Below are 15904 nucleotides of genomic sequence, written 5' to 3'. Positions count from 1 at the left end.
ATGAATTAAGTATATCACATATACATCATGGGAAGATGTTCCACATGCATTTGTTATGTCATGTGTATCAACCATGGTATTCTCACACAAGTAAACTTTAAAATTCCTCATTTTTAATGATTGACCTCCAGACACTTTGTTTTATACTAAATACTCTGGGTTTTGTCTTTTTTATATAAAATTGATAGTACTTATTTCACTACCAGTTCTTTTTCCCCATCAAGCTTGACTCCAAATGCTGTACAAGTCATACCCACCTTTAAGGACAATGGTTTGCTATGATTGTGTCGATTCAAGGCAAATTCTTAAGGTGACTGCCAAGTAACTTGAGATCAACACAGAAATGACAGTACTGCTGAAATAGGTATATGGCTTCCCAAGATAACTTCTTTGAAAAAGCTAACATTTAATGAGATACAACATGTTTGGGAGGCTACTCCAGGGAAAAAACATGTTTTTGCCTTTTTTTTACGCTTCACCAATCCAAACATTGTGTTTCCTGAAAAGTAGTCTTTCAATTACTATTTGTTGAAAGAAATAACCAGCTACTCTTAATATGATCTATTGTCTATGTAACTTACACATATGTCATCAATCTGCACCAATGTAATTTAAAATATCTCTTTTAAAAATACTAATATTATCCCTCCAGACTGTGTGCCCAGACCCTGGTAATTTATCAGCCAACAAGTATTTATTAAGTGACTAGGTTTGCCTCTCCTCTCGCAAATCTCCAGAGGACTGTTCTGTCCAGGGCATGAGTCAGAACAACACCACAGCTAAGAGCATGACCTCCCACACAGCACTTGTGTGGGTTAGGGCTTGTTCTCAACCCACCTGGAACTCAATCTTCATCTTTAACATGAGGATTTTTTATAGTAGTTTTTAATAATAGTAGTAGCTTCCTCAAAACGTTGTTTTGAGAATTAAATAAAATTGATGCACATCAATAATTGATGCAAAGTTTGTACTTTGTAAGCAGTGCTATTTGCTCTCTATGAATGGGTTACTTAACCTAAATATTAGTTAACAAGGGACTTTGGAAATTTCATAATTCTTAGCTGATAGTACAGACCACCAGAACAAATCCTGAGATAAAGATTCTCTATGGTCATATACATTAGACTGAGATTTCTAAACCAGGTTCACTCCAATGTTGTACTTTAAAATAATAATATTATTATGATTAGCCAAAATATATTGAGCACTTACTGTTGCTTTCTTCCATATCTTATGTTTTATTACTTATATTGCTTTCTATCCAAACAAAATGCAAGCTCTTACCATATTGATCAATGTACTGTACTCAACACATCAGGTATAAGGAATCTATTATGTGTACAGTTGAAGAATTTAATGCCTCATAATTTTGGAATATTTGGGCCACTTGAAGTTATTTATGGATTAGTTAGTAAATTTAATGGAGTGTAATCTCAATTGAATGTATTCTGCTAAGTGAAAAGCAAAAGATGCTCTTTCTCCAGTATTACAGGTATCCCCTGCTTTCAAATTTTTGATTTACACCACTTCCTTTTTACAAAGACCTACACTAGTACTTGCTTTTGCTAATTGAAAGGAATCTATGGATAGGAAGCATTAACATCATCAAAATGTCCCTACTACACAAAGCAATTTATAGATTCAACACAATACCTATTAAAGTACCAGTGGCATATTTCACAGATATAGAACAAACACTTCAAAATTTATATGGAACCATAAATGACGCCAAATAGCTGTGGCAATTTTGAGAAAGAAGAACAAAGTAGGAGGGATCACAATACCTGATATCAAACTATATTATAACGTCACTGTAATCAAAACAGCTGGTACTGGCATAAGAACAGACACATAAACCAATGGAACAGAATAGAGAGCCCAGAAATAAACAAAGGGGGCAGCAGCATAGAATGGAGCAAAAATAGCCTCTTCAACAAATGGTGTTGGGAGAGCTGGACAGTTACATACAAAAAAATGAAACTCGATCACAAAATTACACCATACACAAAAATAAATTGAAGGTGGATAAAAGATTTAAATATAAGTTGTGATACCATAAAAGTCTTACAGGAGAAAACAGACAGGAAAATCTTGGATATGCCACATAGCAATAACTTCACTGATATGTTTCCTAGAGCAAGGGACATAAAGGAAAGAATAAACAAATGGGATCTCATCAAAATACAAAGCTTCTGCACAGCTAAAGAAAACAGCATTAAAATGAAAAGAGAACCAACAGTATGGGAAAACATATTTGCCAATGATACCTTAGAGAAGGGTTTGATCTCCAAAATATATAAAGAACTCACACGACTCCACTCCAAGACAAGCAACCCAATTAAAAAAATGGGCAAAAGATTTGAACAGACACTTCTTCAAGGAAGACATACAGAGGGTTTAGACACATATGAAAAGATGCTTAGCATCGCTAGCCATCAGAGAGATGCAAATTAAAACCACAATTATACGCCACTTCACATTGGTCAGAATGGCCATCATAAACAAAGCAACAAACAAGTGTTGGAGAGGGTGTGGAGAAAAGGGAACCCTAGTACACTGTTGGTGGGAATGCAGACTGGTGCAACCACTAGGAAAACAGTATGGAATTTCCTCAGAAAACTAAAAATGGAACTGCCTTTTGACCCAGCAATTCCACTGCTAGGATTATATCTTAAGAACCCTGAAACACCAATCCAAAAGAATCTATGCACCTAATGTTCATAGCAGCACAATTTACAATAGCCAAGTGCTGGAAGCAACCTAAGTGCCCATCAGTAAATGAATCAAAAAACTATGGTGCATTTACACAGTGGAATTGTATGTAGCAGAAAGAAAGAAGAAGCTCCTACCCTTTGTGACAACATGGATGGAACTGGAGAGCATTATGTTAAGTGAAATAAGCCAGGCAGTAAGGGACAAATACCATAGGATCTCTCCTTTAACAGGAACCTAATCAACAAAATGAACAAGCAAGCAAAATATAACCAAAGACATTGAAATTGAAAACAGGCTGACAGTGACCAGAGGGGAGAGGGGAGGGGATCATAGGACAAAATGGTGAAGGGTTTGCAGGAACAATTATAAAGGACACATGGACAATAACAAGGAAGGGGTTGGAAACAGGGGAAGGAGGTGGGGATGGTTGAGGTGGTGGGGAGGGGTAGGGGGAAAATGCAGAAAACTGTACTTGAACAACAGTAAAAAAATGTTTAAAAAAATAAATCTGAAGAGGATTTTGCACTTACAAAAAAGGTTGAAAAGCAAAAATAGCTTTCAGTGGTGGTTTGCAGAGTATCCTGAACAAGGAAAGCAGCCCCACCAAGCTCCTTCCCCAGGAACCACACTCAGCATCTAGGCCTCAAGCTGTCACAGCTGTGAACTGTGTATGAGCCTCTGTGCTTTATCTCTATTTATTTTGCGCATCTGTTAATAAGGCAATTGCTTCTTTGCTTTACATTATTTCAGCTTACAAAAGGTTTCATGGGAATGCAGGAGAACCTGTATATGCTTAAATAAGATGCTCATCATTGTACATAAACACAAAAAACATTCAATTTATTCAATTACTTGTGATCCTCTGATCTCAATCAAATTGAAAGTAGCAAAATCCAATGGTTTATCATACCCTAAGCTACTGCCTCCAAAATATGGGTATATGCAATATACTGTTCTGTGACGTTTGCTATTATAGAGATTGAGGTAAGCACAGGATTATAGCTGTGTTCATAAATGCTTCTATAACACTTGATTCTGGAAATAAATCCTTTCCCTAAATATTTACTGAATACCTTCAATACACAGATACTCTTCTGGGTCCTAGAAATATTGCAGTAAACAAAACAGCAAAATCCTTGCCATCTTGAAGTTTACACAGTAGAAGGGAAAGAGATACAGGAAATAAGTGTATTGACATGGGAGAATGGCTAAGTCTCATGGGACCACACCTTAGTGGCAAACTCCCCCTCATTCTCCAATGAATACTATGGCAAAGACATTTGTTTTCAACCCATGGAAGATATGAAAGAGAATCCTGGAGAAGCTGAAAGAGTTGGATATTGTAGCAAGAATTCCAAGCCTAGTGAGAAAGGCTTTGATGAGATCATTCAGTGAGCCCAGGGGACATACTCCGTGGAAATATGACCCTTGCTTGAGAAATCCAAAGGTGAAGTTCTTGCTGAGGGAAGTAACTGCACACTGACTGATGGTAGGTTGAAGGTGCCTGTTACCCATGTTATGAGTATATGTGTTTGTGTGTGTGTATGTGTTTGTCAAAGAAAAGGGGAGAGAGACAGACATGGAGAAAAGAAAGAGATAGAGATGATAACCGTCTGAGAGCCAAGTTAAAGTCACTTTGCCCAAGAAAAACAGTGGGAAAGGGAAAGGTGATAAGCATTGGCCCAAGGAAATTGAAGGGAGTCATAACCAGTGGGTGGAGAGTGCTCCATCTGCCTGGGACCTACTGTGAGTACACACCTATCAAGATTCAGCCCAGCTCAGGGCAGGAGCAGGGAAGGCAGGGAGAGGCAGAGTCACTTGCAGCATTCCAGAAAGGACCTCCAGGGCCCTCATTCCCTTTCTGGGCTTCCATATGCAGAGGGGAGAAGCTATGGTATTAAATAACATTCTACAGTTTTAAGTTTTACAGTGTTGTGGATATATTATCTGATATGATAATAATTTTGGACTGACTGGGGCACTAAAGTGACCTTAAGACATTTTGTTATGTAAGAGCTGAGGACACAGACTGCTTAGAATTTTGCCCATCAGTTGGGGAGGATCTCTCACACAAAGGAGGTATGCAGGGGCAATCACGGGGAGACTTTGGATGGCTGTGAGCCTGGAGCCCCCAAGTCCAGCTTTTGCTATGGATTGATTACACAAATAATTTCAAGTAGGTACAAATACTGAAAAAGCAACACTGGTTCATAGTGTAAAAAATAAGGTGGGAATCGGGATAAGACAGTTTTAGTTAGGGAGGTTGCCTCTAAGGAGGTGACACTTGAGAGAAATCTGAATTCAGAGGAGAGGCCACCCATTTGGAATCTGGGAAAAGCCTTCAACATGCAGGGGACTGCAGAGGTATGCACATACCAGTTCAAAATGACGTCATTTTTACAGCTAATAATAACTACTGTGTAATAATTTTACATTTTGTTTAAAATTCATATCTGCTCCTGTGATCCCACAAAGTCTAGTAATCCTGGGGAATTTGGGTCCCCCATCTGTAGAGGAGGAAAACTTGATCAAAAGAAGTGACATTTGGGTCAAGTAGTTTCCGGCAAGGACACACAGGACTTGCAGCCCACTGACCTTGACTGCAGTCCTTGGCAGGGGTTCATACCCTCACACAGGTGTGTTGAGGCTCTTTCTGGATCACTGTCTCACCACCCATGCTCCATCCTCTGACCCCTCAGTCCTAGCCTTCCATCAATATGTGTTCCCCAATCTTACCAGATGTCTGAGGCAGTGGTCCTGTCTGTACAGACCAGTCTAGGTCTGGTTCCCCAGAAACAGACACTGAGATGGGTTCAGGTGAATTCACACGACAGGTGGTTTATTGGGCAGGGTTCTTGGCCATAACACCTTTCACAGCGTGAAAGCAGTAGGACTCCATGAAGGGAGAGATTAAACTGTGATGCTCTCACAACAGGAGCCTCAGTTGATGGGGTGCTCTGCAGCATAACCCTGCAGATTTTCCAGACTGGAGGCCTTTGCACACATGTTGAATAATCATTGGTATAGCTTTCCTCCTGTGTGTGTGTATGCACTCAGGAGCTTCCCTTAGCCACCACCGATTCCTAGGGAGGGATTCAGCTGTGAACAATCACAGACAGCTGGGAATGGTGCATCGGTTGGAAAGGGGAATTCTGAATTTATAACTCAGCACCCACTGCACATAGCATTTCTTCCCTCTGTGGGAATAACCTCCAGATGAAATCTGTCTGAATGGAACAGTTGAAAAATCACACCTTTGAGTAACTAGGGATATTTTGTCCCATGATGACTAAAGGGAACTATTATCACCTCAGCTACCCACCTCCTGACATTTGAAAGTGATGTTTATTTGAAACTGCACATTTGAAAGTGCAGTTTATTGACAATTAACACGGAACTGTCTTATTTGGCTTACATAACTAAGAGCTGGCTACCTGTCAATGCCTATCTACAAAGTTCTATTTCCCAACTTTCTCCTGTGGTTCTAGCAACTAGTGGATGGCCCTTGTTTTTCAGTTCTGCTCATAACACCTCTTGTTCCTCCTCAACCTTCCTACTATGCTATCTAAGTCTCCTCAATATTCTTTTTGACTTCTTGGCTCTTTCCTAACTTCTAGTGACCAATTCCCTCTATTACATTTTCTCCTTTTAAAATACCCAGAGTGGTTCCTGACTTCAGGTTGGGCCCTGATTGATACCATCCTACTGAGATATTTACACATTTGAAGATCTGAAATAGAAAAATGAGAATTTTAAAGTCCTAGATTTATGAAAGAAAATCATTTAGTTAGATTCCCTATCTTTTGATTAATCCCTTGATATTATTATAAAGCAATCTTTTAGAATCTGTCAACTCTTCTGTTGTAGCCTGGGGCTGGAAATAATGGTTTAGATTTCCCAGGAGATGGATTTCAGGTCTAATCAAGAAAGAACTATGTAAGACTTCCCAGATAGACAAGTTGCTCCATCCACCAGTGGTATTTAAGAAGAGACTACATAGCCAGCCAACCTGAACATTGTAGAAGGGACTCCACCACTGGTTGATGGAATATGCTTAATAATTCCTGAAAGTTCCTCCAACTCTCAACTTCAGCAATTCAGATGATACTCACAAGTAAGTTAAATGTATTGAACCCCCAAGCAATTGTCATCACTCAAATTCTTTTTTAAACTTGATAACATTTTAACATAGAACTAACTGCTCCTGATCTTCCTCCATCTCCCACACAGTCATTTCCAGCCACACAGCAAATGTGTCTAATTCCATGCATGGGAAAAACTTCAGTCATACTCATGCGATCTGTGTCTTCCTGACAGCCCCAAGATCACAGAAAGTGGACATCTCTGTCCAAAACAACCACAGTGGATAAAATGGGTTTTCATACTTAGGCCATCTCAAGAACTATCCCAAAGATACACCTTCTCAGTTCTGACACCGACTTTCTCCACCTAGTGGGCCCCTCTGTGGATATACTTCAGGAAAAATAACCACACAGGAAAAAAAATCCCACAGATCAAATTGAGGGCAGAGGGTCAGGGAGTAACTTTCATATATGTGCACCACACATTCAGTTCAGGGGGAGTCTTCATTAGTACATCATACTGTGGACATGCACAAACGCCTGAGCAGCTTGGGGGACACCAAATTTGCTTGCTGTTTTAAGGCAGAGACTGCCTATGAGCAGGTGGTGCAAAGGTTACTAATAGTTCTTTCAGTTTGCCAATGTGCTTTCTTATCAGTTCATGAGAAATGTTCACGAACGTGAATTGCAAAGTCTTAGTGTGTTTGAGCTGGCATTTCCCTGAGAAGCCATACTGCAGTCACTCCTCCAGATCTGTCATTGTGTATGTCTGCTCCACACAGGCTGTAATGATGGTCTTGACCATGCACTGCCAGAAATGCCCAATGTAAGGTATTTCAAAACACAGGCTTAGAAACACCTGGCTTGTGCTTCCTACATGTTCAGAAAAATAATAGGCAAGACAGCCTTTCCTAGAGTCCCTCTGCATTTCCATAAACAAACAAACAAATGAGGCTATGTTGCATACTAGTCATGCTTCTTGGCATTAAAATGTAAGAAAGAGGAAAATAATTACAACACAACTTCCAGATAGTAACTGAAAAGATGTCTGGGTTTCCCTTTCAAGCCCAGTTCTTGCTTCCTCTCCTGTTAGGAACAGCACCAACAGACATTTGTGTACTTACTATGTTTTGCTTGCTCACTGACCTCATAATAGTTTATTAATTCAGGAAATTTCTTTACACAGAGAGGATTTGCTTTTTTGCACATGATTTTACATTTGGACTATGAGTTCCATGTCAGTTCCTGATGGACTTGGGCATAAAGGATGGGACCACTGTCATGCACTTCTGACATAGGTACATATCCCACTCCCACAGAGTCTGAGGCAACCCGCCCGAGGGCAGAGCTGGTTATCTGTGAAGAAGGCAAAGCAGGCATTGTCACCTAACAATAAAGGGGGAAATCCCAGTTATCAGATTCCAGATAAAACAATAAAGTACCTTGATATAAAAGCAATAGATAATTGATTTGAACATACACAGGTACTTGTCTTTAAACAACTTTCTTCTGAATGTGTCTGAAACCTTCTTTCTTTGAAACATGAGTTCCAAGCCAAAATTAGGAGCTGGCTGTATGTTTAATCTTAGTTCTGAGGTCAGAAGCTATTCTTTTTAAATGTCTTTGTTTATATTGACCTCTAGGAAAGAAACTAAGGTGAGTGGGGGTCACATAAACAATGTATTTTGGGTTTGAATGAGGATTTGTATGAACTCACATTTCTCTAACCCTCTTTAACTTTATGTATTAAGGATTTAAGAAGAGCTAGTGATTTAGAAGAGCTATTGTTTAGATTTTTCCTGAGGCAGAAAAATCAACATAGCATCCACAGTCATAACTACTAAGAAGAATGATCATAAAATGTACGTAAATATAATAGTTAAGGGAAGGAATGGAAAAGATAGAATCATTATTTGCTGCTCCGGACATTCAAGTCCTTACTTCTGTTCCTGAGGAGGCATCACTATGAACTGGGAGCCTTTATCAATGGCTTTTTCCCACCATACCATAGATTGGGCCAAACAGCTTCCTTTTTCTTTCATGTAAACATACACATTCACCTAAATAATTTGGCATGGCCCTTATTTCTTATCATGGCATTGTTTAGAAAAGCAAGTTACTAAGTGAACTCATTGTGGTTTAATTCTAATAATTATGGAGGAACTTCAAATATATAAATTTACAAACCAGGCCATTCTCCCTAATCAGGCCTAAGGAGATATGGTCAATCTTCTATAACTTCAGGTTCTTGTTGAACAATGGGAAAGGGATATAAAGTTTTGGAGTAATATGCTTGGGAAACTATCCCTCAGACTGAAATAACTTACAGTACTTGATAAGAAGCATATGTAAGAGATTTCAATTGATGTATGAACAAGTCAAGACTAAGACCCAGCTTCCTACCCAGTTCTGCTAGGTGGCTTAGAAGCGTAAGACTTCCCCTTTTCTACTTGCCACCACATTCTCCCCAGCAATACACCATGCAAATCATGTGCCAATCTTGTCATGTCATCTGCCTTATTTCATTGAAAATACATTGAGTTTGTCTTAACCAGCCAAAACATTCCAGATGTATTGCAAGCTTACTAATCTAGAGATAATATGGAACTTGCATGGGATATTAGCTATGTAAGTGACATTTATCAGCAACATGTTCCACACTACTGCGCTTGATGCAGCTGTTCACATATTTGACACCCGGTCCCCAGTGGACCAGCTTGCTACACAGATGGCATCTATCCCATTAGATAAAGACAAGTCCAGAGAGCTCAGAAAATGCATTCAGACTAGCACAGAATGGTAACTGTCTCTTACCTTGCATCGTTGCTCTTGTTGGCTCTGAGAACAGAGGGATGAGTAAGAGGTAGATGAGGTAGACGAAGGAGAGTCCATTGTACCGGAACGCACATGCTATGGGTGAGAAGACAGAAAAGAGGAAAAAACACATTAATTAGGTAGGCTAACAAGATACATGCAACTGTATGGTGATACCATCCAGTGTCACTGGATCAAGCTAAGTATGTATGTCAATGAGGAAGTAAAAATTGAGCATTTATTCTGTGTTCATCAATATGTTGAGGGTGATGAAAAATGGAGAATTAAAATGCATGATCTCTGCTCTTAAAATCTAACCAAGATAGCAACACCAATATATCTTAATGAAGGCAGGTCATAGATAAGTCATAAATTAAGTAGGAAAATTAAAATTGCTACAGAAAAATAGAAGGCAATGGGATTAGTGAGGATTTGAGTTATCAGGTAAGGTTTTCAATGGAAGAGAAAGCGGTGAAGATAAATAAAAGAGAAGAAGAATATTTGTTGGTAAGTAAATAAGTAGGTATTGAGGAGAGAAGATGGCAGCCAAGTAGGCAGAAGCTGAGTCCACTTGCTCTTTCCCCCAACTCAGATACTTGACTGATCTTCTGAAAAATAAACTGATCATTCAACAGAATCTTAGCTGATATGAAGTTTGGAAGCCAAAGAGTACAGAAGATACTTCACAATGGGAGGTAAAAAGTACCCCAGGAGGGGCACCTGCAGGCACAGAGACCCTGGTCAGGATCACAGCTCTGCAGCTCCTTCCCATCCAAGTGTAGAGAACCCCCAGACCTGGGCCAAGAGTGGCTTGGATACAGAAATTTGGGGAGATCCAGGCTACACACACACATAACAAGCAGCATACCCATAACTGCAGTGGCAAATGCCAACCAGGAGAGTGGCAGAGAGAGAGAGGAATCTTTTGCACCTGGGTCAGGCAGAGACTGGCCATGGCCAGCCATGACTAGGAGAGACTTTTGGCTTTTTGGAGAGGTGGTGTGTGAGGAAAGCCAGACAGTGACTCAGTGCTACAGCGGGAGTCCCCAGAGAAACTTTTTAAAAGGGGAGCTGAGGCATGTTAGACAGAGACCCCATGTGCAGCTGCCCTGCTAGCAAAGGGAAAGGATTGAGGGTGTGGTATACTCTCACTGAGTGCAGCTGGGCAGAGAAATCAGAAAGGTGCACAGCAAAGAGATTTCTTGGCCCCAGCCTGGCCAGAGTACCTAGCAGGCCAGAGGCTGCATAGAGTGAAGGCTTCGGAATTGCATCTGCTGTGAGGACAATGGGCTGGGAACTGGATGGGCAGGAGTAGAGCACCTGAGATTATTTACTGCCATACAAAGCCACCTTCCCATGGGGAGATTGAACCTCTGGGAAGGGAAGCAGACACTCAGTCCCCACCTCCCTGCAGGACTTCAAGCAGGAGACCCTGCAAGGTCCATATTCACAAGAGAAAGACAGAAAGAGAAACACCTAATGGGCCCATTTTGAACTTCTCTCAGTGAAACAAAATACACTGGTTCCTAGTGCCTTATTCTACTGAGGCCAGCAAGCAAGGAGACCAGAAATTGATGCAGCAAGAGGGAATCAGGGCCCTGCCCAGACTCAGCTAGCACAGAGAGATGCCATCAGCACCAACCAGGAAAGAGCTGACCCTCTTGCACAGATCATCCCCTCTCTTGAAACAGACAGCTAGTTCATCAGAAACTATGCATTATTGGAAATAAACTGGTACAGACCAAGACAGGTGGTGCAGGGGCAGGGGGAACATACCCACAAGTTTAACAGAAGACTGAACTACTCCAGGGGATACCCTGGGGCTCCACCCTTCCAATCACAATAGATGTCCCATCTAGAGGTAGGTGAATGTCAGTCATACAGGTGGAGCTGCCAGAACTTGGAAGACCCATCCCAAGACCTTCATCTGATTAAAAAAACCAGAGGCGGACCCAGAAAGAGAAGACAGAAGGCAAACACCAAACTCTGCTGAGATGAATCCCACTTCGTTGATCTTCAGAATTTGTTTTTTTTTTTCTTTTGCATACCCTTTTAACACTTCTTTTGCATCAATTGTATTCCAACTAATTCACTATTCTTGTCTTTTATTTCTTATTCTTTTTCTTTAGATTTTTATAGTATTTTTTATTTTATTTCTATTCCAAATCTCACATGGTACCTTCCCTTGTCTTACTCCATTTTGCCTTTTTCCTGCCCTTCCTTATTTTCATTGTGAATCTTATTTTTCTCCATGCTACTCCTTGTTTCTATTCCTTACTCCTACTATTTCTCCTTCTATCCTCTCAAAATCATTCTTCTTTCCTTTAGTCAGCTCTCATTCTTTTTCCCTTTCTTATAATATTCTTATTTTCTTTCTACCTTTATAATTGTGACTTGTTTGGCATAGATATTATGGTTATTGCTGTTCTTCTTCAACTGAATTCCTATTTGTTCACTATTTTTTAAATTAAAACTTCATAGTTGCTCTCTTTTTGTCTTCCATTTTGCCTTCCTCTTACCTATGCTTATTTGAGTTAGAATTTTATTTTTTTTCCTCTCCTTAGCCTGTATTCTATTCCTTATTCTCATTATTTCTCTTCCTTCTATCCTCTCAAAATCATTTTTTATTTGAAAAATCATTTTTCCTTACTATAGACATCTCATATGCTCTTTTCTTTTTTGTATAATATTCTTATTCTCTTTCCACCTTTATTAATCTTGGCTCAGCTGTCATTGATATTGACCTGTTGTGATTTTTCTGTAATTTTGTTCCCTTTGGTATACTACTTTTTAAATTTTATTTCAAACCTCATGTTATACTTTTTCCTTTTCTTACTCCATTTTGCCATTTCCCCTCCCTGTTTTACTTACAGTTTAAATTTTATTTCCTCCCTTTCTTTGCCTTGATTCTATTCCATAATCTTATTATTTCTCCTCCTTATTCCTGCTCAAAATCATTTTTCTCTCCTTTAGTGATCTCATATTCTTTTTTTCTTATCATAATATTTTTAATCTCTAACTTTATTCATCTTTGCTCAATTACTGTTGATATTGCTGATGTGGAAGGGGGTATTTTTGTTGGCATGGGTTTTGTCTTTCTGGGTAGTACTGCTTTGCTAAGCAGCACCTGTACAACTGCATATAAGACATGGCAGGGTTGTGACTCCAGCCAAAGGGGAGAACCCAACAATAAATGAGCCATCAATAATCAAAGCCCAAGTACAACAAGAGAGCCCACATAAACTGAATAAGGGCCAAACCTAGAGCATACAGACCACTGAGTCCTACAGACTCCTACCATGGAAGTCTACTGAACAAGGAAAGGCAGGCAAAGCAAAGCAACCTAAGATGCAAAAACAAACAAAAAGAGTTACTTAAAATGGGGAGACAAAGAAATAACCCCCAAATGAATGGAAAGGAGGATTCCCCAGAAAAAGAGCTAAATGAAATTGAGGCAAGAAATCCATCAGACATAGAATTCAAAATAATGGTTATAAGGATGTTCAAGGAACTCAGTGACAACTACAGGGAACTTAGTGGGAACTACAGCACCATAAAAAAGGACATAGAAACTATCAATAAGATCCAGGAAGAAATGAAGAATACATTATCTGAAATGAAATATGCATTAGAAGGAATTAAAAGCAGGCTAGATGAAGCAGAGGACTGAATCAGCAAGCTGGAAGACAAGGTAGAAAGAAATACCCAGTCAGAGCAACAAAATGAAAAAAGACTCAAAAAGAATGGGGACAGTTTAAGGGAGCTTCAGTACAATGTGAAATGTAACAACACTCACATCATAAGAATATCAGAAGGAGAAGAAAAGGAATAAGAAATAGAAAACGTGTTTGAAAAAAAATTATGGCAGAAAACTTCCCTAAATGGTAAAGGAAAAAAATCATGTAAATTCAGGAAGCACAGAGGGTCCTAGTCAAGATGAACTCAAAGAGGCCAACTACAAGACACATCAATATTAAAATGGCAAATTTTAAAGACAAAGAGAGATTCTTAAAGGCAGCAAAGGGGAAATAGCTAGTAACATACAAGGGGGGGGCTCCAGAAGGGACTGGCATGAAATATTCCAAGTAATGAAAAGCAAGAACCTACAACCAAGACTACTCTATCCAGCAAGGCTCTCATTTAAAATGGAAGGAGAACTTATGGACAAGATGGAGATGTAGGTAGATACACTTTGCCTCCTTGAACAACCCAAAGAAGTACAACAACAAATTTAAAAACAAAAAACAACCACAAATGCCAGAAAATCAAACTGTATGGAAGTCCAACAACCAAGGAGTTAAAGAAGAAACATTCATCCAGACCAATAGGAGGGGCAGAAACAGGCAGCCAGGGGTGGAGAGGACTCATGGCAAGGCAGCAGCTGGTGGAGTGAGTGGTCCCATGTTTGTGTGCAGATAAACCAGGAGGAACAACTGGGGAGTTAGACAGACCTTGCAACCTAGCATTCCAGTGCAGTGAAATAAAGCCTCAAAACCTCTGACTGAAAAAAACTGTGGGGGTTGTGGCAACAAGAGGAACTCCCAGCCTCACAGGAGAGTTCGTTGGAGAGTCCCACAGAGTCCTAGAATGTACACAAAACCACCCACCCGGGAATCAGCACCAGAAGGTCCCAAATGGTTGTTGGTAGCAGAGGAAGTGACTGAAAGCCAGCTGAGAGCTGAGCAAGTGACATTGTTCCCTCTTGGACCCCTCCTCCATATACAGTGCCACAACAAAGCTACTGGGTTGCCCCACTATGGTGAATACCTAAGGCTCTGCCCCTTAAATGTAACAGGCATACCAAGACAAAAAGTTATGGCCCAAATGAAAGCACAAATCAAAGCTCCAGAAATGATACAACTAAGCAACAAAGAGATAGCGAACCTATAAGATGCACAGTTCAAAGCACTGGTAATCAAGATGCTCACAGAATTGGTTGAGTATGGGAACAAAACAGAGGAAAAAGTGAAAGCTATGAAAATGGAAATAAGAGAAAATGTATAGGGAACAAACAGTGATCGTAAGGAAACTGGGATTCAAATCAACAGTTTGGATCAGAAGGAAGAAATAAACATTCAACCAGAACAGAATGAAGAAACAAGAATTCAAAAAAATGAGGGGAGGCTTAGAAACCTCCAGGACATCTTGAAACATTTCATCATCTGAATCATAGGGGTGCCAGAAGAAGAAAAGGAAGAGCAAGAAAATGAAAACTTATTGGAAAAAATAATGAAAGATAACTTCCCCAATCTGGCCAAGGAAATAGACTTCCAGGAAGTCCAGGAACATCAGAGTCCCAAAGATGTTGGACCCAAGGAAGCAGACAACCAGGCACATCGTAATTACATTACCCAAGATTAAAGATAAGGAGAGAATCTTAAAAGCAGCAAGAGAAAAGGAGACAGTTACCTACAAAGGAGTTCCCATAAGAGTATCAGCTGATGTCTCAAAAGAAACCTTACAGGCAAGAGGGGCTGGAAAGAAGTATTGCAAGTCATGAAAGGCAAGGACCTACATCCAAGATTACTCTTCCAGTAAAGCTATCATTTAGAAAGGAAGGGCAGGTAAAGTCCTTCCCAGAAAAGGTCAAGTTAAAGGAGTTCATCATCACCAAGCCCTTATTATATGAAATGTTAAAGGGACTTATCTAAGAAAAAGAAGATAAAAAAAATATGAACAGGAAAATGACCACAAACTCGCAACTATCAACAACCAAACCTAAAAAACCAAAAACAAACTAAACAACTAGAACACAAACAGATTCATAGAAATGGAGGTCACAAGGATAGTTATCAGTAGGGGGTGGGGAGCGGGGAGAATAGGGGGAAATGTACAGGGACTAAAAAGCATAAATTGGTAGGTACAAAATAGACGGGGGGTGGGGTTAAGAATTGTATGGGAAATAGAGAAGCCAAAGAACTTATATGTATGACTCATGGACATGAACTAAGCTGGGGAAATGCTGGTGGGAGGGGCAGTACAGGGTGGAGCAGAATAAAGGGGAGAAAAAATTGGACAACTGTAATAGCATAATCAATAAGAGATATTAAAAAAATAAATAAATAAAATGGAAGGCAAATAAAGAGCTTCCCAGACAAAAGAAGTATAAAGAGTACATCTCCACCAAGTCTGCACTGCAAGAGATGCTAAAGGGACTCCTATAAAAAGGAGAAGAAATGTGTAAAGATAAGAGAAAGGAAGATAGGTATGATAAAAATAGCAATAAATAAGTAGTTATCAAATAACCTTACCCATAAATGGATTAAATGTTCCAATCAAAAGACAAAGGGTAG

At 39.7% G+C, this 15904-nt stretch overlaps 1 protein-coding gene across 1 annotated transcript in view; it reads right to left on the bottom strand.

Moving 5' to 3' along the window:
* Nucleotides 1–15904, bottom strand: part of PIEZO2 (piezo type mechanosensitive ion channel component 2) — a 504531-nt gene that overhangs the window by 404609 nt on the left and 84018 nt on the right. Inside the window, exon 2 of the mRNA XM_045187937.3 lies at nucleotides 9612–9707. Coding sequence (XP_045043872.2) covers nucleotides 9612–9707 — 96 coding nt within the window. The remainder of the gene's footprint in view (nucleotides 1–9611; nucleotides 9708–15904) is intronic.

The sequence above is a fragment of the Desmodus rotundus genome, chromosome 10 (assembly GCF_022682495.2).
Source record: "Desmodus rotundus isolate HL8 chromosome 10, HLdesRot8A.1, whole genome shotgun sequence".
NCBI lineage: Eukaryota > Metazoa > Chordata > Mammalia > Chiroptera > Phyllostomidae > Desmodus > Desmodus rotundus.
This window is presented reverse-complemented; position numbering and strand designations above follow the sequence as displayed.